General features: G+C 33.3%; 2 protein-coding genes across 4 annotated transcripts in view; both read left to right on the top strand.

Annotated features, from left to right (window-relative positions):
- The first annotated feature begins 3,406 nt into the window (after window positions 1-3,406).
- Window positions 3,407-25,349, top strand: part of LOC119642976 (phospholipid-transporting ATPase ID) — a 70,667-nt gene continuing 48,724 nt past the window's right edge. The window contains exon 1 of the mRNA XM_038042321.1: window positions 3,407-3,500. Coding sequence (XP_037898249.1) covers window positions 3,467-3,500 — 34 coding nt within the window. The 5' untranslated portion in view covers window positions 3,407-3,466. The remainder of the gene's footprint in view (window positions 3,501-25,349) is intronic.
- LOC119642994 overlaps window positions 23,536-25,349 on the top strand; it is a 24,014-nt gene continuing 22,200 nt past the window's right edge. The window contains exon 1 of one of the 3 annotated variants that reach the window (XM_038042356.1): window positions 23,536-23,995. The gene's annotated coding sequence lies outside the window, so the exon portion shown is untranslated. The other 2 variants (XM_038042348.1, XM_038042338.1) reach the window with 2 other exon arrangements.

Below are 25,349 nucleotides of genomic sequence, written 5' to 3'. Positions count from 1 at the left end.
AAATTTATTTCCACGTACTATTGATTAACACTACAATTTTCGAGTCATAGCGTGTAAATTTTTGTTAGAGCTGTAAGTAAGCGTAGGGTTGAAGAGTCTTAGTCTGCTATTTTACTTTGAAAATAAGGTACATTTTATATAATTACCATAACATGATCTTTGCCAAGTGTACCGTTTTCGGTACACACTAAAACCACTTGTATTCTTACTTCAATTTCTATTTTCCCAGTACAGCATGCGGATATCCGTCTTTTTAAACTTTTGATGTGCATTGAACGTCGGCTAGAAAAACTGAAACTTTTACCGTACAAGGACCAATGTCCCCAAATTTCGAATGAATTGATCTTGTTAAGTACGTTTTATGAATTCAATTTCGATGGAAAGAATTATTTGTGTACCTAACGTATTTTTTGATCGGAATCAACTTGTGAATCGGGCTGGGTTTGTCCAGCCGTCTGTTCGCCTGTCTGTCAATGTGAAAATCTTCTGGTAACAAAAATTAATGAATCAGCTTGTGATTTAACAAAAACATCGGACATTATTACAGGTAGATTGACGTTGAAATTTGCCCAAATTGATGTAAGGGTACGCTCGCCCTCACAGTACAGCATCGGCAGAGAAAACACCTCTGTTTTCATAAGCAAAATAAATTGCGTCTTTTCTTCTTCTTCTTCTTACTCATACACTAGATTAGATATAACGATAAAAATTTCCCACCACTCCCTATGTAGATTCTATGGCCGAATCTACAGTACATGGAGAGGAATGAAAGAAAGCGGTCTTGCCATTCTGAAGCCTGTTACTGCGAATATTAATTTTCTTCCAGAAATCCACAAATAACTTGAAGAACAAAATTACGCGAAAAATTTGCCTAAAATATCTTAAGTATTATCTGAAACGTTGCTGCTTATTCTTCCTGTGTTTGCACAAAATTAAAGCAGCGTTTAAAGCAGAGTTTGAATTAAAAAATTGTTAACTTGCTTACGGATAAGAAGAAGGTAATGATAACGAATTTAGGTGAAGTAAACATTTTATGACGCAAAAGACTTCTTTTTTTTTTTTTCTATTTGATTATACTACGCTCTTATATGATTAATGGTAGCAGTATGATACACGTTTGCATAAAATCTATTTGTCTTTACATATGTATATGTAATTGTGGGAAACTTGCAGACCTCTTTGGGAATAACCCATACTTATTCAGCATTATTGATGATAACAGAACTTGCAAGATTTGCATTTATATGTAAAAGTCATTCTATTTATTTTAAGTTATTTATAATTCAATGAATGTGTGCGTTTAATGTGCCTGTTCTGTTTGAAAATCTTACTCATACGTATATTCGTATTAATGGAATGTGTGTAAACAAAATTAAATTTAACAAATTAAAAACTGAATGATAAATAAAATTTCACTTCAAATTGAAAGAGATTGAGAATAACTCACATAAATTGAGACATAGAATGAGATAGAAATACACACACAGAGAGTGAGAGGGAGAGGAAAAGAGAGAAACAGAACGCGGCGTATATAGTTAGTTGTAGTGGTTAGTTTTTGTACCATTAGCATAGCTGTAATCCGTAATTTGATCGAACGGATTTATTTTCATATTTCGTATCACAGATACTTATATTTATGCTTGACAGGAAGCGGAGTTTTGAGGTATATTCATTTTGGCAAAATGCTTGTAACGCCCATAAGAAAGCTTCAGAGAGATCTCACTACGTATATACATCTTCTTGATTAGTAGCAAATTTTGAATCTATTTGCGCATGTCTATCTGTCACACAGTTATATATTTTTATAACAATTTCTCAAAGTAAGTAAGTAATATATAGGAAGTGATCGAAAGAGCAGTCTGACCGCAATCATTTTCAAAAGGTCTTTGCCCTCGAGTCAAATCGTTAGTGGAACAAATTTTATCAAAATAACTTCAAAATTTATAAGCTATAGGTTTAAACCCAAAAATATGCAAAAATAAATCGGCAGACAGATCAGATATAGATAGGCGGACAGACAAACTTAGAAAGTGATTCGGAATCGATTGGTAAAATAAAAGAAGGGTCTTTGTCAAGTCCATCCGGATGATATTGTGTACATCCACGCAAACATAATCTAGCCTATAACATAAGTGATGAGAGTGTATAGCCGTATAATGAGCATAATCGTTATACAAGTTTAATAGCATATTACATGGAAAACGGTAAAGGATAATGTACTAATTGTTAGTAACACATACGGCTCAATTTAGTTGAATTGGGCAATAATTCAAAATCATTCAGTGTTCAGTGACAATTATTGGCGACCGATAGACCTATGACAGATATTGATTTCAAATTTTCTTTGCGTATCAATTAGAATCTTATTAGAGTACCAGGTACGGCTAATATTTCGAAAATGCTATTTGAAAGGAAGATAAGTATAAAGATAGCTTTTACACTTGCTATCGCGATGATCTCACTGAATGCTCGCAGTGGGTATATCCCAAAATCGATTCGATGCACTGCTTAATGTTGTCGGCAGTTTCCAGTAGTTATGCGATAAGTAATATAAGAAATTATTTGCTTTTTCTCTATCATTCATTGCAATAAATCAATTCGTCAATACACTAGAACAATATGCTCTGTCCTATGTACGTAAGTACATAAGCAAGTAATCGTTCTATAGAATTAGTTTTTTTTTTCCAAGTTAAGCAATTACAAAATAACTTCTAGCTCACTTAAAATGCAAAATAATTTTTTGAATTAATTTTAACATTAATTAAACAACATTATCTAAACGAGATTTTTTGTCTTTGTCTTTGTTTTTTTTTTTTTTTTTTTTTATTTATTTTTTGTTTACATTTATAGGCAAACATCTTTTAAATGTTACAATAATACAACACATGGAGTATAATTTTAAATTGAGTCAACAACGTTGGACTCTGAAACGCCATAGAGAGCCACCGCTTAAACCTCGACCACCTGGAACATTTATAAATATTTTAAAAATAAAATTTAAACAATTGTGAATTTAAATAACTTTTATATAAAATATTCAACAAATTACTACATAAGTGCTAAATTAATTAATAAGTACAACCGACAACAGAAGGCCGCTGAACTCCCTCGAACGAAACAAAAAAAAAAACTAAATAAATAAATAAATAAATAAAAGTTATGCCTAAATAACATCGACAAAAACGAGTTAACAAATTAACTAAAACTAAAGTGCACTTAATTCCATATTGCGTTAGTTGCAGTTTTGCAAAAAAAAAAAAAAAAAAAAAAAAAAAAAAAAAAAAAAAAAAAAAAAATAATAATAATAATAATAATAATAATAATAATAATATTGTAATTTTGTTTTTTTTTTTTTTAATTGCCGAAAAAGTTATATAAAAGTATATACACACACACACATATATATATATATATATATATATATATATTTGAGAAGAATTTTTAGACATTTTTCTAAAACATAATAATGGGAACAAAAACTCAACCACTGGCATATAAAGGTAAGTGAGTCATTCTTACTTTTAAAATAATAATGAATTACTTTTATACTGTAAATAATAAAAATAGAAAAAAATTAAATAAAAAAAATTATAATAATAATCAATATCAATCACGAAGCCTGTGAAGAGAAATTCGAATTTAATTAGCAAAGGCAACTACCAAGTGCTCTTAACAGGGCTCTGTAAACGTTCTACAAGAGCTCTGTTCAATAGCTAGGATCAAGATATAGTCGGATTTGGAAGCCTATTTCGTCAGAGTTAGGAACCGTAAAATATTTCTGTGGATAACTTATGAGGCTACACGAAAATACCTTTTAAGCAAACTAAACAAATACAATATGTTTACGTAATTTTTGAAATGTGATATGTATGTGATAGTAAAAAGCGACTGCGGGAAGTTGATCCTGGCTTTTCGGTGTCTTTTTAATTTATGTTCCATTAAACTAATTAAACTACTTATCGTTAGGCGAAAGGTGCAAATTGGTCTTGCCATATAATTGCGTAACCCAGAAGTAGGCTTTAAAGTCATCACACTGGCAGCCATCAGTTGTCGGTTTAGTCGCATTGATTTACACTTCATCCTATGGGTTTTACGAATATCTAACATAGCTCAGAAGCTAAAACTTTTCTGATTATACTTTGAACATGTTCTCCCCAACATTTGATGATTTGATTCTTTTCAAGAGTTATGTAGGCGCGAGCTGCTCTTCCCGCAAACGCTTAGCACATATTATCATTATCGCGAATTATAGACAAAGCTTCTTCCCAATGAAAAATTTAAAATTCCCCTGAATTTAATCTAATTCTTAACAATTCTTCAATGTTCTATCGCTTCTCAACAGTATTAGAGAGAGGTGTCGACTACAGCTTAATTTTCTAAACGATGAAAGTCTGAGTGAAATATTTTAAAGAATCCACCTGAGGGTAATAAAGTAACTAACCGTTTTCGCAAAATGCACTTCAGAAGGTTTGAGAAATTAGTATGTATAGCACAAAGACGGACGGACATGGCTAGATAGATTCCGATTTTGACTCTGATCAACGATATGTGGTACTGCAGGCGTAGGTCTTCTTAAAACGATTTGACTTAGTTTCAGTAGCAACTTGTGTAAGAACTTTTCATCTTCATGCGTAACACGAAGTCCATATCTTTAATTTTTGCACATACGGACAGAGGGACAGGCTTAATGCAATTCAGAACTTGATGCCAATTAGCAATACATATATATATGCGCTTTATGGTGTCTCTGAAACTTCTTTTTCGATGTTGCAAATGTTGTGACAAAATCGCTTTACCCTGATCGTTCGGCGGTTGGTATGACGAGGAAAAAAGTGAAACAACAATCTTAGTCATAGATAGTAATCTAACCTACATTAAATGACTGTATGTCTAACTTTGTTCGCAATTATTCTTTCATTGGCATACGTGCCAAGCGTGCGGCGGCATATTAAATAAATGCGAAAATATTTGCCGACCCTTCAAGGAAGTGTTCATCGAGATCGTTGAACTATAGCAAGTTTTAATTGTATTTTCATGCATGCATATGCGAAACAAAGTAAAGAGCATGGGACGATAAACAGACATAGGCGTCGCCTAAACTGAGCGAGAACTTGGTGAATTGGATGAAAAATGGAATGATTCTCTGCCCACAAAAAGGTTGTAATCGAAGTCTATCAAAGTTGGTTGGCTAGATGGTCGTAGTCACTGAATTCACTTAAAGTAAAAGTGTGATCCGTATTTTATGAAATTTATAAAAAAATTTTCAAATTACTGTAAGCCCGTCGGCAAAGATCGTGAGTAAACCTGTTAAATAGTTAACAGGACTTCATATATAGATGCGTCAGGCTGCGATAGAATTTATAAGCTTAGTCCGGCCATCTTAGAAAAGTTCACATCATTTTATGAAAATTGCGTTAGGCTAGAGGGCAAATATTGACAGTTGACGATAGTTGATTATTGCAAAATAGTCGGTTTAAAGTCTGTGCTGCTCGCGTAACAGCGAAATGAAAAATTTTCAATTCAAATGATGGTAACAAGTAAATAATGAAATCGCAGAAGTATTAAAAATGTTTCTGTTCTTTCCGAGCATGATATTATGCGATTTAATTGCAAATACTGTTGCAATATTAAACTGAACAATAAATAAGAAGAGAAGTTATTCCACATGCGCGACATTGAACATGACTACTCATGAAAGCCAAGCGTATATTCACTCCTCCCATTTACGTTTCACATAATTATACAGTTATTATTATTATTATTATTATTTTGAAAAAATGCATTCGTTTTCAAAGAGCACACATTATGAAAAGGTTGAAACACTTGAGTAATCAAATTACTTCATTTAAAATATTATACACGACTAAGCATATTTGTTTGCATATTTGTCAAGTGTCTGTTTTTAAAATAGTTATTTGTAAGAATAAATAAATGTCACTATAAATTCTTTAAAAATATATGCATGCATACAGTAGCCTAATGAAGTCTACATACATTATGATAGCTTAACGTCTCTCTTATCAAAAACTGCATTCATGGCGATTGAGAGACAATATATATATATATATATATATATATATATATATATATATATTTCTTAGGAAGAAAGAAAAATTTGTATTAAATAATAATTGAAGTTTTTCTTTTGATTTAACATTTCTATAATCATTTTATCAATTAAAATGAGTTTCCTCTTCTTCTTCATTTCTTTTCCAAGAGGTAGGTTAGAAATGCGATTATCAAGCGGGGCGAGAAAGAGCAAAAGCAATTTCATCATTTATCACGAAACTGTTTGAAATATTTTATATGTTTATATGTCTATATGTAAAGCATGTGCGAATGCATGCAACACTTAGGAGGAGTTGAGGTAGACCTGAGTTTTATTGCTTGTCTGGCCGTCTTGTTTTCGTATATTGTATTTAACCAAAAGATCACAATTTTTGAGATATTGCGATGAAATTTGACACACCGACATGCTTTGGCTCAAGAACGAACGCTGTTGTCGGATCGGACCACGTTTTCTACTAGTTGCCATAAAACACTTTCATTGAAAAAGTCGTTAACGAATAACCTTAAGATGATGTAGGGTCAATTAAAGCGGTCTATCTTGTTTTGTTTTTATAGAAGCTTGGTAAACATCTGGTGAGCAAACTACCATATATATATATATATATATATATATCTATTTGGCCCAAGGACGAAAGCTATTGAAAAAGATTCGCATAGGACCGCTTTTCCATCCATTTCCCTTATTAAACCTTATTTTGAAAAGTCGTTTTGGGATTAAGTTAAAAAATTAGTAAAATCAGACGAAAAAATTATATATAAGAATGATTAACTATTGAAATATGCTTTCAACTTTTACAATAACGTGCAAAGTAGTCTTAAACTGCATAAAATGGATAGCCTCTGCAATATCGAGTGAGTGTACTTTCGCTTCATTAGCGTTACAAAAAAAAAAATGTGAACTGAGTTGCGCTCGGACTCTAAAATAAACGAAAACACGAAAAATTGTGTTTGCTATTGTTCGTTTTTTATTTTTTTTTAGTTGGTGTCAACCCTGTACACCATTTCAAGCTAGGAGATGAAGTAATGCATTTAAATCAATTAGTTTCGTAGCTTGAAACTTCTTAGGAAATTGCATCGATACATATGAAATCGATATAAAAAATATTTACCTGACGTAATGGTAAATGTAAAATTTGTCTCAAAGTGTTCAATTTCGTCAGAGTAAAATTTGTGTTACACAGTGCCTTACATTTTGAACTTTCAGATGCATTTGGTAGATTTTAGAGCCGTTTATTACAATTGTTGTTATATTATTGTTTTTAATATGACCAATCACTCTGGGGATGTCCCCTCAGGAAAGATGATAGGCAGGTGGGGGCCAAAGGGGGGAAAAGTATTTGCGAAACTTTCACTTGGAATGGTATCAAAAAATGCAATGCTCTCGGACGAAAATAATCTACACAGTAGGAAAAGGTTTTTGCCCATTATCTACTTGCATGCTTGTTATGCATCTCATCTGCCCGGCTAGTAAACTGCTGCAAATTCTCATGCAATACAACTTTCGAAGATTTCAAAAAATTTATTTCCTACAAAAAATAAGCAAAAAGCTATAGAGGCCTACGGCCCATCATTAAATGCATTATAGCGAGCTACCGTTATTCCAGTAGTCCGATTTGAACTGAACCATTCAGTCAAAACAAGTCTCTTGAGATTGAACGCGAGAAACCAAAACAGATAGACGGACGGATAAGTTTAGATCGATGTAAAAAGAGTTTCTGAATAGAAGGGTGTAATAGAAGGCTTGTCTATCTCAGATCATTCGGCATAAACTTAATGTATCCTTGTACCACAAGCAGTGTAGGGTATAAAGAGAAATTAAATCATTTATTGAGAAACATAGATGGGGAGCATTCGAAATATTCCTTACATAAGTCATATGTCATGATTTTGTAACTCGCTATTGGTCTCACAAAAACTTGTTGTTGTTATTAGGCAGTGAGCTTGATTCGATTTTTAGCTTAAAAATAATTGAAACCAGTTCTTATAGAGGGTTGCAAGTCCAAGTCAATATACGAACAGAAGGCCCAGAAAATTATGCAGTGGCTACGAAAACTATATACGACGAGTATTCGGCGGTAGTAACATTCGCGGTGTACCTGCTGCCATAGCGAGAGAGGAGAATGACACGTTGAACGACTATTACAACAATGCCCAGATAACAAAGATATGTGAATGCATTTTGGTTTACTTTTCTAACAATATGGGCATACTTGTTACTTTAGATATGTATGTTAATTGACGTATCTTGTCTAAAGAGTAACAAATCTATGTCAAGGTTGTCTAATCAAGTTGTTTTTTTTTTTTGGTAAAAATCTCAAGTTATAACAAAGTACACAGATATCACATAAATAGCGGATAGTTGGATTTGATAGTCACACAACTTCATTACAACAAACAAAAAACAAACAACTGATATTTTTTTTTTTTTTGTTTGATAAGTTTCAACTGTGTTGGTGCTTATTGTGGTTAAACGAGTTCGTAATGTGTGTTTTATTATTTTTAATTTTGTTAACATTTCCTAAGAAAACGTGTTTTGAAACGTTGAAGAGTTTTTTTAAAAGAGCAAAACTAAACAAAATGTACTGGAACGGTGAGTGAGTGATTCATCTTAGCCTTATCTCTCCTCTCGCTCTCGTAGAAGATGGTTTACTAATTTTGTGTGCGTGTTTTTCATTTAAAACACTTGAAAAAATCGCATACGCGATCATGTATAATAATAATGAAAAAAAAAAAAAATTTTGATAAGCACGTAATTTTAACTTGATTTTATTATTTATCGGCCTACTTATCTATCTACAGCTGCAAGTTCATAATCGCAAAACTACATTTTTATTGGATTATTGGATGGGATCACATTGCAAATAACATACATTCATATCGAACTAATAACAGCATTAACTTGCAGTGCAAAATATATTCAAGTTCGATCAATACTTCCATACTCGTCACTTGTTTGTCCCTCTTGGCTGATGAATGCGTTTCATTCAATTAATATTCTCTTACTATAAACTTAAGCCATCGTGCCAACGCGTCAATCTTATTGCATAATCATAACTGTGTGTGTGTATGTTATGACGATCCCCTCCCCCAGAAAATATGATGCCATATGTGAGTCAGTCATTGCCTTATTATGTCTGCTATATGCTCTTCAATTAACATACTTAGTTAGATATGTTTGAATCTAACGTTAACTCAGAGATTAACGAAAGATCCATAGGTAGGGAGGAGGGAGCAGGTGTAGAAATATAAGTAAAAGATTACTGTGCATAACAGTTCTAAACGTGATGAATCGTGACAGTCTTTCAAAAACCTTGTGGGTGATGAGCTTCCAATTTATAAAAGTGAAAGAACTTAAATTTCTTACCGGTAGATCTCTACTGATTTGCGTAACTGATTTGCGAAGACGTTTCACGATGTGGTCGAATTATCCAAACAGAAAACCGTATGAGCCGTATGTTGGTATGTGTCGAGGCCTATCTAACATCTCTTAGTTAGTTTCTTACGAAAGTTCAGGGTAATCACAGCCAACGCGATACTTCCCGAAGGCCCGTACTCAGCAGTCAAACAAGAAGCCATTCATCCCGATAGTCAGATGGGAAATGCTCAGCGTTATACCAGGAGTAATCCTACTTTTGAGCAGCCTGACCGTCATGGACGACTGCTGTACAGCTTTGGGTGCTCTCTTGCCGTACGCGGCCGAAGCAACTCTCACCTTTGCATCCCACACATGTCCCGTAAGGTCATCCAATACTCTATTCTTTCTTGAGGAAATAATGCTTACGAGGACGTCATCGCATAGCACACCACCAACTATGCCCCAGCCCTGAGCAAGTTTAATGGTCTCCATAAAAGAGAGGAAAAATGTTCCCTTTTCCAAACAAAGGAGAACGACACTCTTCCGATACTCCTCCCACGCTTCCAAGAGAAAACCTTAAGCCCTTCTTTGCCGTTGATTGTGCAGCTCTTGGAAATAAGATCTTAACACAGTAACAGTCAATGTTTATAGGAAGCACCACGAAAGGGTGAGGATATCGGTGCATCTATGATCCTCCGGAGAGTCACATAGTTCCACTCCCTACTCATGAAAGCAGTTGATGTCAAGACGTGTGGATGTCTAACATGTCTAGTCTATCTTTTTCTGCTCTGCATTCCCCGGACACATTTTATGTCATTAACGGCATAACTGGATATGCGTCCAATATAAATTCGTTACAGAAACGTCGCTACGACTATTGAGGAATTTTAAGCTATCCCCGTAACGGGCTATCTACTTTGTTTTCTTCAAGCCAAATATTTAACCCTACATTAACGTCCGATTCATTCTTTGGGCTGCGCAACTACACAATTTTTCTTTTGTAGTCTACGGTCCATACATCTGACGACTTGGAATTTTAACTACTTGACTTGATCTGACCTGCTTATGGCAATCCTAGTTTATACGACAGTTTTTCGTTTATTTTCTAGCTTAATATTAGGGACTAAGGTGTGAAGCCAAAATAATTTTGATCCCCGTGGCCAATAGAAGTGTTTTACGTAGCCAACGTTGTTTTCATATCCAATTAATCAAATACCCAGTTAATAAGGAGCCCTACTTTTACATACGTATATGTTGCGAGCTTTTACGATATCTATATGCCGCGTGTAAGAATTCAATCAACTTAATGGGGCGTACTATGAAATAAAATTTCTAAATATCACGCTTAAATGAAAGGTGGAGTCATTCCAAAGCGAATGTAGACTTCGTACTGCCTTTTCGAAATTGAAAAAATGAGAAATATATACTGATAAATGTACATATGAAGTGAGTAATAATTTTAGTTAAGAAAACCAATAATCTTTTTAGTTGGAAAAAAATAAATGTGAAACACATGTATGTAATTATTGAACATCCATTAGAAATATTATGCGAAAATTATTCCACTTTTTTCTAATTTCCTCTTATTCGCTTGAAATTATGAGTTGTTGTTGCCAATGATACGTAAACATTTTTCTTTAGAATTGTTATGCTGTATGCTGTATGTATTAGAATGGACGAGTATTTGTAGGTCTGGAAATGCTTGCAAGCTATGCACACATAGTCGTTATGCAGAGTGCCTTTGCTTTTTTTTTGTAACAATAGCACAAACTTGCTCTTACGTTTCCTTCTTCTACTGTCCTTCAAATTTTCCTGTAACTGAAAATCCCAAAGCGGAGAATTTACAATTGAATGGCGCCGTTTGAGTGACGAGCTTTCGTTTAAATCAGTTCAAGTGTGCTCTTCGATGGGGTTCTTCAGTTAGTTTCACTTTCAGTAAATTTCTTCGTTTTTTCTTCAATAGACCTTTCAGTCTATTGCGCCTTCTTGTTAAAATGATTCCTATTTACCACGGACTGATCTGAGGAGGATGCTCAGTTCTTTTCTTCATCATGCTTTTACATATAGCGATTTTACTACTTGGACTTCTGGATCTCGTTAGCAGAGGAGTGCAATGAAATATAGATAACTTTGCTATAACACGGTATTCTGCAACACGATTTCACTTTAACATCGAAAGCAAATTGTGGCAACGCCTTTATAACGCGGTGCATCTGCAACACGATAGCAGGATAGCAGTTCGATAGTTTAGCATTACGTACTATGAAAACACAATATATGTGAATACCCGAAATTTTACTATGTTCAAACTAATAGTGTGTATGTATGTACATATTTTTTTTTCTTATTAAGCATATAACTTCATAGCTTTACTCCTGTTTTTTGTGCTGGCACAGAATAGAGGAATTTGTAGGAGCGTATCTACTGTGTTATAGGCGGTCTACCTGTATACGACAGGTAGTAATTGCGTACAAGAGTAGCCGAGTAGGTAAGAACCGCGACTAACAAGTCAGTATTTGCGTGCTCCAATATCAATGCTCTAGAGTTTACTTTGCTCGTAGCTACAGTGAGTGTTCAACCGGTAAAGGCACGCAGACGCACTAGGCAGCGGTCTCCTCCCTACATCTTTCTCTTTCTTCATTTCTTTATCTTACTGACCGGCATCATGTTACACGAATAGGGGACGTCCTCTGAGTGATTGGTCATTTAAAATAATATATAACTGGATTCGGATTTCGATAAAATATTTCGAAAAATTAGAATCACCTCGGGAGAGCTTCTTTAATATTTACTACTTACTAGGTCAAAACGATGCATAAACATTGTGCCAACTGACAGACCGGAATATTTTTGATCGTCTAGATGGCTTTAATAAATATTACATCAAGCACGTTTGTAGGCGAACAGCGTCCATTCTTGCATTTATAATATTAAGCGGCCTTGGTTAAAATATCTCTTTCAAATTTAGATCAATATTTCTTATAGATTCCGTATTGCTATTTCTACTCTACATTACTTGCGATATAATGATATATTGAGTTTGTGTGGATGTGTATACACCTGGTTTTTATTATGCCGATGGATTCAGAATCACTTTTTTAAAAGATCTAAGCTAATCTGCCCGTCTCTCCGTCTTGTTCACTTATGTTCAGCCTATAGGTCACAATTCTTAAAGTATTTTGATGAATTTTGGCTGACTAACGTGTTTCAGCCCAACGACGAACGCTATTGCAAATCATTCGGATCGCATTAGTTGTTCGACCTTCTTCCCTCATAATGCTTTATTTTGTTGTAAAGTTATATGGGACTTGGCGGACTAACATTTTTTGTACTTGCTCTATCTCTGGTAAGTGCAATTATGGGCAGCTAAAGTCTGTTTCGCGCCAGTTTATTGTGAAAATCAAACCCTGATATGAAGACAAATCTAATCTCTAGTTTTTTGTGACGAAGTCTGAAAAATAATAATATTTTTGGAAGTAAATTGATTTTGATGAATTTGTATCGCGTCATGTGACGTTTTGGGCACCCCTCGAACTGCGGACTTTCACGAAAAGTATTTCTTTGCATGACAATAATGTGTAATTTTTGATTTATTATGGCTAGCACGAGTGCATAACTATATCAGTCCCAGTTGTGTACGGTATCTACTAGTCGGCCTTGCCCGATTATAAACTTTTTACATTTTTATTTGAATTTTTGGAACGATGCTCAAATATTATGTGGCTTGTAAGGCGTCTTTTTCATGTGTTACGAACCAGAGGGGCAAGTCCAATGGACGAGAAACGGGCTCCTCTATGAGTATTTTTTGTACGGTGTATTATTTTTCCGATGTTTTGGCATTGAATTCTTTTTTCGATTGCTACGTATAAGTGCTATGTGCTATCTTACGCTCTAGATACGATATGTTGCAAACATCGCGGAATATTTATGTACAAGCGTTACCGACTTAAATGTTACATTACAATTATCGTCCATAGAATGCTTGCACATAACGTACGTGCCCCGTTTACGACGCTGTGATAAGTATTTTTGCGTGTTAAGTGTAAGTGTGTTTGTATGTAATTAGCAATAGTTCACATATGGTGTCTTCATTGCGTACGAGAAAAGCCGCCACATATGCCACATGGTACTGGTGTGTAATATGCTGCCATAAATACTTTATTTCATTAATTCCTTTAATTTTTATTCCCATAACCGAAGGAGGAGGGTATGCGTATTTTTGCAACGCCCAGAAAGAAGCTTCAGAAACCCCATAAACTATATATATTGTTGATCAGCATCAAATTCTGAATTGATTTATGCATGTCCGTCGGTCCGTCTGTGTAATGTCGATTACCAACATATTCCTGACTGCAAAAAACAAGCTATTGGCCTCAAATTTAGCAAAAACATTGAGAATTCTTGCACGCAGATTGTTACTAAAAATGGGCCAAAGCGGTCGGAGGGCACGCTTAGTATACTACGTAAATTGGGAATACTTCGGTTATTTAAATGGATTATGAAATTATTTTCTTGCTCATTACTCATAAACTAAGGCAAATAAATTTATAGCAATTTAAACGCACATTGTATAAGGAATGCTGTAGTACCTGCACGAAAATGGAAGAAATTGGCCGCGTCTACCCAATATTATAATGTGTCGCAGCTTGATTCTGTTTTCAAAGACTTTGTAACGCGCGGAAGGAAGCTTCGAAAATCCCATAAAATATATAGAAACTCGGGACGAATTTCAAATTTGGAATGCGCCTAAGCATACCCCTCTGTTCAACCATCTATCCATCTGTCCTTCTGTCTAACTGAGTAGCGTCTGTGGTAAACGTTCAACAAGAATTTAAAAGTGACCTAAACTATCCAAAGGACACGTCTAACAAACATTGCATTTTGAAAATAGAAAAGATCAACCGCATCTGCCCAATCTATGGAGCATGAAAATTTTGCTCTTTTATTTGTTTCGTTTTATTTAGGATAATGATGATGGGTGAAAAAGATTCGATCACGATCGAATATTTTTACTTTTAACTTGTTGCTTTTGCTTTTTTTTTTTTGGTTCTTTGAAGGCAACTAATATATTAGTTATATTAGCGGCGGCAAGTAAATGATTTGGTCGAAAGCATATATAACTTTCTTGGTTTTTCTACAAAATTGAGTTAACAATAATTAGTAATTAATTTGTTTTCGGTTATGGCTATCATCGAAATGTATTCTAGTGTTCCTCCTATTAATAATTCGTTTGGCAGAGAGCAACCTTCCATATCTGTTCAAATTTATTGTACTATATATATAGACGTTTTCGTCCCACCGATAACAATATGAAGCGATTCACTAATTTTCTTATACACACCTTCGCACACAAGCATACTTTGTTAACTTAAATTGACAAAGTTTTATGCTCTATTTACTCTCTTCAAATATTCGTGACGGTTATAGAATACGTGTATGTTTATATATCCACACATGAAGGCACATATATATGCATTATAAACCACCTAAAGACAATATCTGCTTTTGTATTGTCGTCGTCTCTTCGGTGAATGATGATCTTTCGAAGCTAATCGCTCCTCAAATGAATACAACTTTTTTAAAACAATAATTTGATATTGTAATCCAGCCTTGGAGTATGCATGAAGTACGAGTATTATGTTTTTTTTTGTAGAGTCCAACTTCATAATTTTTTTTTATTAGGTTTACCGAACCGTCTTTTTTGTACTTAATTTCCTGATGAGATAACAAAAAGCAAGAAACTATATTTTGTTTCCATATAAAGCTTCACTTTTGATTGGAATCCTTGCATGAAGAGGGATAGAAAAAAGGAGCGCGTGAACGATTTTTGTTGCGAAATTTTTGAAATAGAAAACATTTTTCATATACGGATTTAGCGAATGCTGGTGACTGCTCTAAACTCAATAATATTCATCTTTGGGCCAAGGCAGCTTCGGTGCAGCAAATTTGTTCACAATATATTTAAAAAACTTTTCGATCTGCCTGCTATAGGTTGAACAGAAAAATACGTGGCCAGACATCAGACGAGCAGAGAGTCTTTTATCGATCCATAAAAATATTCTGAATTGAACGATATAACAAAAGATGGTTCCATCTAAACTTACTCCGGAGTGCCACTTATATCCGCACAAGCTTGGCAAACCCTGTAGGTGTAGTAAGCTGCTATTAAACGCAATTCTATAAATTTGGGGGAATACAGACATTGAAAACAAAGAAGTGTCTCCAATCGCGAAACACTGTATGGCGAAGTTCCTATCTTCCGGCAATGATATTCGTCATGGCACACTTTTTCATTTTCATGTGAGATTTAAAGAAGTTAGGGACAAATCTAAAAGATCGCAATACTATTCGCTTTAAGCTGAACTGATGACTTTTACGTGGACGATGTACGCAAAGTTGCGTAAAAATTGGCAAAAAAAATATCTACCTAATAATAGGCCTCCATTTTTTTTTTGTTTCTTTGATCGCAAAATCCGCATTCTTAATTGACACACCTAGCGCTGGCAGTGCATAAGCACATAAACGTTCACATATGTATTTAATATTTTCATGCTATAACATGGTGTTCTCGTACGAATCTCTGCTTTCAATTAAATTGTTAACTGTGCATTTAGTGTGAAAGCTGATGAAATTTGATATTTGAACACATTCGTTTTCATACTTTCCTTCGTTTTTAATAAAAAAAAAAAAAAAAATAGAAAAAAAGGTGTTTTTAAAAATCAATCAATACTCAATAAAAACAATTGGTCGTAAACTTTTAAAAATTATTAAATAATGTTTGTTAACTTATATTAGTTACAACGCTGGTGACAAGCGTTTAATAGAGCTTTGAATTTCCATTTTCGTTAGGTAAGCGCTCTAAGCCACAATGCAATTATCGTAAGATAAAAGCAACGCCCTCAAAAGAAACCCAAAGTTGGAAGAACTTTCCTCCTATTCATGTCGGTTTACTTAATACTAAAGTGTTTAACGAGTGAACGTATGTCTTACTATTCTTGAAAATTTATTTAATTATTTCGCAGTTAATTTTCTTCGAATCGAATACACTTATGTCAAGGTATCGTTCAATCTTGGGAACAATCCCTCTTAACAATTTGACCGCCTTCGATTCATCCAATATATCTGCTCGACCAAGTGAAGTCGCCGCAGGGATTCTTTTCATGCTCCGAAGGTGGCGAGAAGTCAGTCGTAATTTAATTAGACAAACTAAACAACGATTTTCGATCACTTGGTTTTTTTCTCACGGGTTATTTGTCGATAGATGTCGAAGGTCGTTCAAGACCTGCATCGCCTTTAATACGTTCAGAAGTCATTCAGCGCATAATCAATTTAAAAAAAAAAAAAAGATCGCGATATATATGCGAAAGGTGTACCGTTTCTTGAATATGGTTATGTTTCGATTTTTCATTTGTGCGGTTGTAATACTCATAGTCTTATTAGTACTGCTTGGGTCCAATGGGTAATGCTGGGATCTTTCTTCGAGGCAAGTCCGTTTAGTTGAGCTTGTCCGTGTGTCGTGTCATTGTTGTAATTCGCAAAATCGTTGCAGTAAGTTACAGCATTAATTAATTTAACAATTTCTGGTGTAACATTAGCGAGCGGTAGACATATTAACCTATGAATAGTTGTGAAAAAACTGAGGCACTGTTCAAAGCACTTTAAAGCATATTCATGAATAACGTATGCTTTATAATGAAATTCGATTTAAAATTTCGTAAACATAGCTATTAAGTCTATATATGTCGAACCGGCTGTTGCCTGTTTATTTAAAATTAACAGTGAACTGAATGTTCTTCACGTATCTAGCATGTATAATGGATGTGATGATTATGCAAAAATTCACTCCAAAGTATATATGAATTTTTGTTTTGTTATGATAAAGGAGGAGCAATCAGAAAGTGTGTTAAGTTTGACAAACTTCTTCACCGCATACATGACACCTTTCATCGATGGCGGGTAAAACTTCACCAAATCTTTCTACCCGTAGGTTGGCGGATTGAAATTAAGATTATGAATTAAACTGAAACGCTCCGCATACAACTATTTTCAGTAAAAGAGATCGCTTCGATCGTCTTTTTAAGCGTATAATTGCAGATAGAAATCTGTCTAAAATCTGTCACAAATATTTCTTGATCAATTAAGGAGCTTACGTTAAAAAATGGACATGATCTCTCCTTACAGATGTATGTAATCAAGATGGAGAAGAAACTTGCTCGACTTTTGCATATTTTCATTTCGGTTCGTTCCTGCAAAGATATATCCCAAGAACTATTACCCAGATATTTGTCACTACTATTCTGATATTCAGTTGAAAAACGATCACCATTGGTTTATGAGTTCGTCGACAGCTAACAATAAAATTTTTAATTTTAATTTACTTTCAATTTATTGCCAATTTATTTCAATTGCGCGGAGTGTGTACTAATTAAAACCAACACAACAACAAAACTCAAATCGATCGATCATTTCTCTTTTCAAGGATATACAGTCAAACTTTCTTCTGCAGGGGCTAAAAAGGAGCGGTGTTCCTGGATGCAAGAATTTGCCAAATTCTGTTGGGCAAAAGAAGAAGAATAGAGCGTCTCGCTGTCTGAAACAAACGCAATCAGTTGGTTTGCAAGCATACATGTTTATCTAGTACGACCACTCTTTTCTAAAAGATATGTTTCTTGCTTAAAACCTGCAATAATAAAAAAAATATGCAAACATATAAAGCATTTTTGTTAAATAGTATTACATTGTATTTTATTTAAATAAAAGATATTATTGTTGTATTAAATAGCACAAAAAAAGTCTTCGTATCATGCAAAGTGAAGTGAGTTTGGTCTTCATGTCACTTGGATATGTTAAGTTTCTGCGCATGTAAGCAACGCCCCGAAGCACTTGAGATAAACTCACCTTTCGTTATGTCGATTGATTCAGCATCCATCACCTTTGGAATCAATTTAAGGTCACTTGTCCGTCCGTCTCATTTTCTTGTATTCAGTCTACAAGACGTCATATTTGAAACATTCTCATGAAATTTGTTTCGCTGATGTATTTTGGCGGAATGACGGACGCCATTGAAAATTGTTTGGATTGAATCACCTTCTCTCCCATTTCCCATATAACTTCTGATTTTGAAAAAGGCGTTATATGAATTAGGCGAAGACGAATTATATGTATTAGGCGAAGTAGTCCCCATGGCCCACTATAGAAATTTTACCTGTTTGCATTGAGTACGAAGGTAACTGAGACGAATCTCTGGATAGCAGCCCTGCTGAAAATAGCTTCGTGGAATCGAACGACGAATGGAAACAAAAAAATTGAGCTTTCTCGCTTCATTTTTATAACTAGAAGAATTGCCACTTAGTGTCACTCAAGACCAATTACTTTCTCGTTTTTTTTTTTTATTGTCATTAAATAAGTTTTAAAACAAAATTGAATCGCAAAGTTCACCAACGAGTCATGAATATCTAAGAGTTCATAAAAAAAACTTTCCTTCATATTATTACATGGACGCTTTGGACATAGCCTTGCTATCGGAGTATGATTACTTTAGGTTCAAGGGCTATCAAGACTAGCTAACATATATTAGCAATAGGAGTAGAGTTCACTTCAAAACCGAGCAAAAGAATAATTAATTACGTTTTCATAGCGTGCGTACTATATTCATAGAGCTGTCAGAACTAACTTCCAACCAGACGAGTTCAGTAAGGATAGCCAGACTGACTTTACAAATTATGATTGTGTATAAATAAGCCTTAAACGATTACTTGATAGAGTCCGATTGACTTTCGCGTATCTGGCTAAGGTTCACGTCTAAGTATTTCACACTTCCGCCATACAAATATTCAATATTCGAAGAATTTTTATTTTCCATATTTTTAATTAGTTTACTTGCGATTATAATTAAATTAAATTCAATTCAAAATCACACACAAACATTTTGTAGTGGGCATTAAATTGTTTCATAATCAACAACTGTTTAACCAATTAAAATATGAAAAAAAACAAACACCTTATGTAAAAGCAATTTATTAACAACACATATCAATGCATATTTGAATAATAAAATGCATCTTGCAAATTTTTTTATATGAACCATCAAACGATGCGAGCCGTATACTCGTTTTATCAAAATGTTTGTAATCTTCACGGTCCTCTTTCTGCCCGATTTTGAAGAATAAAAATATATTTTGTTACACGAATTTTTATACCCATCACCGAAGGACGAGGGGTATATTCATTTTGTCGAAACGTTTGCAACGCGCAGAAGGAAGCATCAGGAACACGACAAAGTATATATTTATTCTTAATCAGCATTCGATTCTAAATCGATTTAAGCATGTCCGCCTGTCCGTTTGTGCAATGTTTGTTGTAAACATTCGCCTGGCCGCACAAATGAAGCTGTTCGCCTCAAATTCGGGAAAAATATGGTATTGAAAATGGGCCAAATCGGTCGAAGGGCACGCCCACAGCACCACGAAAGTGAAAAAACCTCTGTTCGTCAAAGGGAATGAAAAATTGCTCTACAAATCCAATACAGTCAATCAACAGAAAATTGACCACACCTACCTAATATTGTGGTGTATCAAAATTTAAAATATTTTGTCAATACCTTTATAACGCGCAGAAATAATATTCAAAGACCCCATAAAGTATACGAATTCTGGGTCAGTTTCAAATCTTGAATGCATCTAAACAGGTCCGCCTGCCTGTTCGTTTGCCCATCTGTCTGTTTGGACAGCTTTGTAGCATTCTCCCGTTAGTGAAAATGAGGATATTGCGTACAAATTTGGAAAAGAAACTTTGCAAAGCCCACATGCCTCTGCGACAAAAGCTGTTAGTGTGAAAATAGAAGAAACCAACTGCGTCCACTGTTGCATAGATTATTATGAGAATTTCATTCTTTTACTTCTTTAGCGTTTTTCTGGGGTAAACGGTGATGGGTATAAAAGTTTCGGTTCGAGCAGAATTTAATTTTTTTACTTGCTCGTTCTAGCACGAATTCCAAAAAAAAATTTTTTTTTTTAATTTGACAGAGTGTTACACAATCTTATGTATACAGCAAGAATTATATAAGCAACTTGAGTAATTAAAAAAAGCAGATATTTATAAAAGACTTTATAGCAACAAAAAAACCGACAGAGACCGTTAATAACGAGCGCAAAAATCTTTTACTTGAATCAAATACGATAGTTGTGTTAGACATATACGACATATCTGCTGATGATAGCATTTGTGGTCCAGTCCGCAATGAACGTGCATAATTGTTATCAAGTGGCGATGAATAGTTGCGATACTGATTTGCATTCCTCATTTCAATTAAAAACTTTATATGGACTGAACTTATGGACTGAATTTTCATTATACACTAGTTTTAATGTTTTTTTTTTTTTTGCACGGTTTTTTAGGAAAGTATTTAAAGTTTTTCCAGTCTACACGTTTTTTTTTTTTTTTTTTTTGAATTGTGAAACACAATCCCAAATTTACCATTTATCGCACAAAATTCTTTTTTGCACGGTTTCCTAAAGATCGTATCGACCGTGCAAAAAAAGAGTTCAATGCATATTCTCGGTCTGCATGAAAGTCTGAATCGATTTCTGCATCTCCACCTGTCCGTCTGTCCGTTCGTGTAGTGTCTATGGGAAATAGTTTCTTAAATTTCGCAGAAAAATTGAAAGTTTTTGCATACGGATTGATACTGAAGATGGGTCAATTCATTTTAAGAACTATGCGTGTACTGTGTCACGTAAGCTGTCACTTTTGTTTCTAAAAATCCCAAAAAATATGTTATCCACTCATTGGTTACGAACTACAGCGGTTGGTAAAACTATAAAAATTTGAGCATATATCCTGTGGGCCATGCTCTAATGCTTGTGCAAAAATGGAAAAAAATGGGGATAACAGAAAGACGCGCCTAAATTGATTTCGTGATTCAAGAATTAAGGGTTTATTATATTCACAGTGAATTACACAAAAAATTAGATTTAAAAATTAACAACTAAGAGTTTTATGTAAGTTTAGTGATTTAATTTACTGCACGTTGACTTCTAAAAAAAGAGTATTCTTCTGTTTTTTTTTTTCTAAATTAGATATTTTCAAGGAAATTTTTGTAAGGGAAAAGATAAAATATAATACGCATAATTTTGAAGGAAAAGAATGAACATACATACATACATACATGACCCAGTTGGTTTAAACAAAAGTTTACTGCTTTACAAATCTTGACAAATATTGACTAAATGAAATGATTAAGCTGCTGTAAGATATGGAGCATAAATGTTGAAGCACGTGTTGCTTAATACGTAAGGAATTTCTTCCCGGCTTTTAAAAATTATATTACGAAAAAAAACAGTTATACTTGGCCAAATAAAAGTTGCTTTGCTGAACTTTTTTTTTTTTCTTTTTTCTTTTTGTTTTCTTTGTTTAACTACTCTCTCTCTCTCTCTCTTCTCTTCTCTCTCTTTTAATTGTAAAAAGTTTTCAAGCTCGAATACTTATACAATCTTAATTTAAGTTCATTTTTTCTTAGAGTGATATGAAAAAAAAAGAAAAAAGCTTTTTACGAATACATTTCCGTGAACATGTCGTCCCCTTTTTATTGCACAATAAACCAGTTTGTTTTGATTGTGTATCGCTTTTGAAATCAGCTGTGCCTTTTTTTTTTTTCATTGTTTATTAGTGCGCAAAATCTCTATTATTGTGCTTCGCAAAATATTCGTCAAGCGTGTGCTTTCCGATGATAAACAAATAAACAGTAAATGTAAACTTAAAAGAAAATTCGCTAAAGGGAAACAAACTAAATTTGTTGTTAGAGAAGAGAGTCAAGTGTGAAACAAAAGAGGAAATTGCATATCTTTTTCGGACGTTTCATGCGTAACTAACGGTAACAGAGAAAAAGAGGGAATATGTGAGTAGCGTAGCGACCAAAGAGCATAATATAACCGAATGATTATTTACATGTTAGTAATCAAGTAGATACATAAGACAAGTATCTCTCTCTGTTTGGCCTTCTTCTGTGTCAATGGGTTTTGCGTGCCATTCTTCTTTTATTTATTTTCTATTATTTTCTTTACGGCCCTATATAACATAAAAATTAGGGTAAGATTTTCAATTTTCGTAAATTTTGCGTAATTAAAAGAATGAAGAAGAGTTTAAATTATTTTCTGAATAATAAAATATTTTGTAGAATATTGTAAAATTAATTGAAAATGATGATTCATTCGATTTCTTAATAAAAAAAAAAAAAAAAAAAAAAAAAAAAAAACAATACTTAATTGATATAGGAAAAAATGTAGCTGACCTAATTTAATTTAATTTAAACGCTTCGCTCATAGATGAATGAGGTATAAACTTTTGATTTCCCCTTTTGTTCTATGCTTCCTTGTCACCATTGTATTCTCTTATAGTTTAAAAGAAAAGGAAAAGTTTCCTGATGATTTGTTTTACTTTTTGTTTTCGCCGTAACATATATTTTACATAAACACACTCATGCGCTGAATATGCAATCTCCCAATTTCTCTCGCATTGGCTCTCTTTTTCGCTCCTCGTACAATAGTAGAAAAGAGAAATCTGAACAAATGATAATCTTGTCTATAGTCGAATAGTGTAACACTCGTTTTTCTCGAAAATATCTAAGCACTTGAGAAAATCTTATCAGATTAGCTTCCTAAGCACATTTACATAGATAAATTAATTAATACGTTCTCAAAAAAAAAAAAAAAAAAAAAAAATTTGTGTAAAAATCAAAAAATAGCAGATAAGTTCCAGATTGAAACAAAAAAAAAAGAATTGATAAGTACAATAAACAATATTAAAAAATTCGCATTAGAATATGGCTTAAGAATTCATTTCACGCATACTTTATTATATCATTTATTACATATATATTATAAAAAAAGAGATTAATTATACTTTGAAAGATCAAACTGAATTATGTAAAAAATACATTACGTATGTACTCTATGCCTAATTCGGGGAATCCCACCCATATAAGCACATAATCTAACGGAAATCTAATTGAATTGCGAAAAATATATATTTGTGAAGAGTGAGAATGAAAAAATTCGTACAAACACAAAAGGAAAAAAAAATTCATATAATATTGAAAATCGTTTTAAAGCAAAACAATTCGCTTAAAAAGAGAATATATATATTTTTTATTAATTCGTGTTCGTAAATCAAATTTCGCGTAAAAAGAAACTTAGACGCACATTATTGAGTTTTTATATTTCTTCGACTATATTCATTCGACAATTTTGCGTATCGCGTTTAATTCTATTCTGTTATTCGTTTTTTCGCCATTAGAGAGATTGGTTGCCCACCACAGATAAAAATAAAAATATACTTAAACTTAACTTATTAATTAACTGAATCATTGATTAATCTTCCGGGAAACATTCACGTGTCCTTATCAACGATCGGTCAGCTTTATGGGCAGGAAACGTCGAGTCTATGGAATGGCGTGGATGATATTTTCAGTTCAAAGCTAAAATTCATTTGTCCGTAAATTAGTTGACAAAATCTAGAACAGCTTTCCGAATGTTAAGAACCAGCCATCGTTTATGCACCTTTAATAATATCGCTGTCAGGAATTTGTAGCTTCGAAGATCAATTTCATTGCATAAATAAACTTATAAGCGGAAAATTTTGACTACGAGTTAACGTAGTACGAACAGTGATATGATTTTAGTTTAGACTAAATTCTATTTATTGCATATGGAACAGTTCTTAAAAGAGCCAACCACTAAACTCCGTTTCTAAGATAAGAAAAGAGTACTTTTCGGTCGGCCATTCCTGATCCATTTCAGTTTTGTTTTTACAAGCGGCTATTGTTTTGTTATTGTTTTCTTTTTTTTTTTTATGTTCTTTTTTTCCACTGTTACCGTTGCCATTAGCATTAGCCAACAACGGGCGAGTTGTATAAATTTTCTAATTTTTTATTTCAGTTTCGTTCGTTAGTGACTAAAAACGGTTCTTTGTGTATCGAAGCTCGTATCCTAAGAGTGCGAATAAACAGTACATATTATATGCAAAACGTTTAAAGTTGGAAAGAATAAAAAAAAATTTTGTAAAAATTTTACGAATTGAAAAATAAATTGACCAAAAAAAATAAAATAAAATATATATATATATATATATATATATATATATATAAATTTTAAAAAAAAAAAAACATTTCATTATAAGTCAGTGTTGAATAAAAGAAAATAAATATTATAATAAGATAATGTCGTCATCATCACCTCCTCTAACAATTCTTTTGAGATTTTCTATTCAAGGGTTTTCTCTTTTTTTTTTTTTTTTTTTTTTTCTTGTGCAACACAAGAAAGCGCTAAAAATATAACAAGCCAACAGTGTTTTGGACATGTGTTCTCGTGCATGATCCATCACAGAAATAATCATTATTTGCTGACAAAAAATGTGTTAAACAAGTATTGACTGATTCGAGCGTTTAATAGAAATCTTACAAGAAATTCCAATTCCTTATAAACAAACTAATATAATATTCATCGATTTTTTTTTGTTTTTTTTCTTATTTTCTAGAATTAAACAAGTTTACCCATATACGTATATATGTATGCGTGCAGTCTATGCGTGTATTAGATGTGTAATTCAGCTTAGGCTTAGGCTGTTACGTATGCTCATCATATAGTAATTTGTTCCCCTTCAATGGCTGCGACTTTTTATACTAAAAATTTTCAAACTCGAAATAGATTAACTATGTTATTGATTTTGCAACAGTTCTCATACATATATATATATATGTGTGCATCTCTGCAGGGAAATGATCTATGAAGAATGAATTAATTAACAAAAATTTTAAATTAAATATAAAAAACTAAACGATTCATGTCTCCCTAATCGGTAGTAATCAGGGAAAACTAAGAGCTTTTAAATTTTTTTTTTTTTTTTTTTTTTTTTTTTTTTTTTTTAAAAA

Source organism: Glossina fuscipes, unplaced genomic scaffold (genome assembly GCF_014805625.2).
Source record: "Glossina fuscipes isolate IAEA_lab_2018 unplaced genomic scaffold, Yale_Gfus_2 0, whole genome shotgun sequence".
NCBI classification, from domain to species: Eukaryota; Metazoa; Arthropoda; class Insecta; order Diptera; family Glossinidae; genus Glossina; species Glossina fuscipes.
The sequence above is the reverse complement of the archived record's forward strand: the minus strand, read 5'-3'. Positions and strand labels throughout refer to the sequence as shown.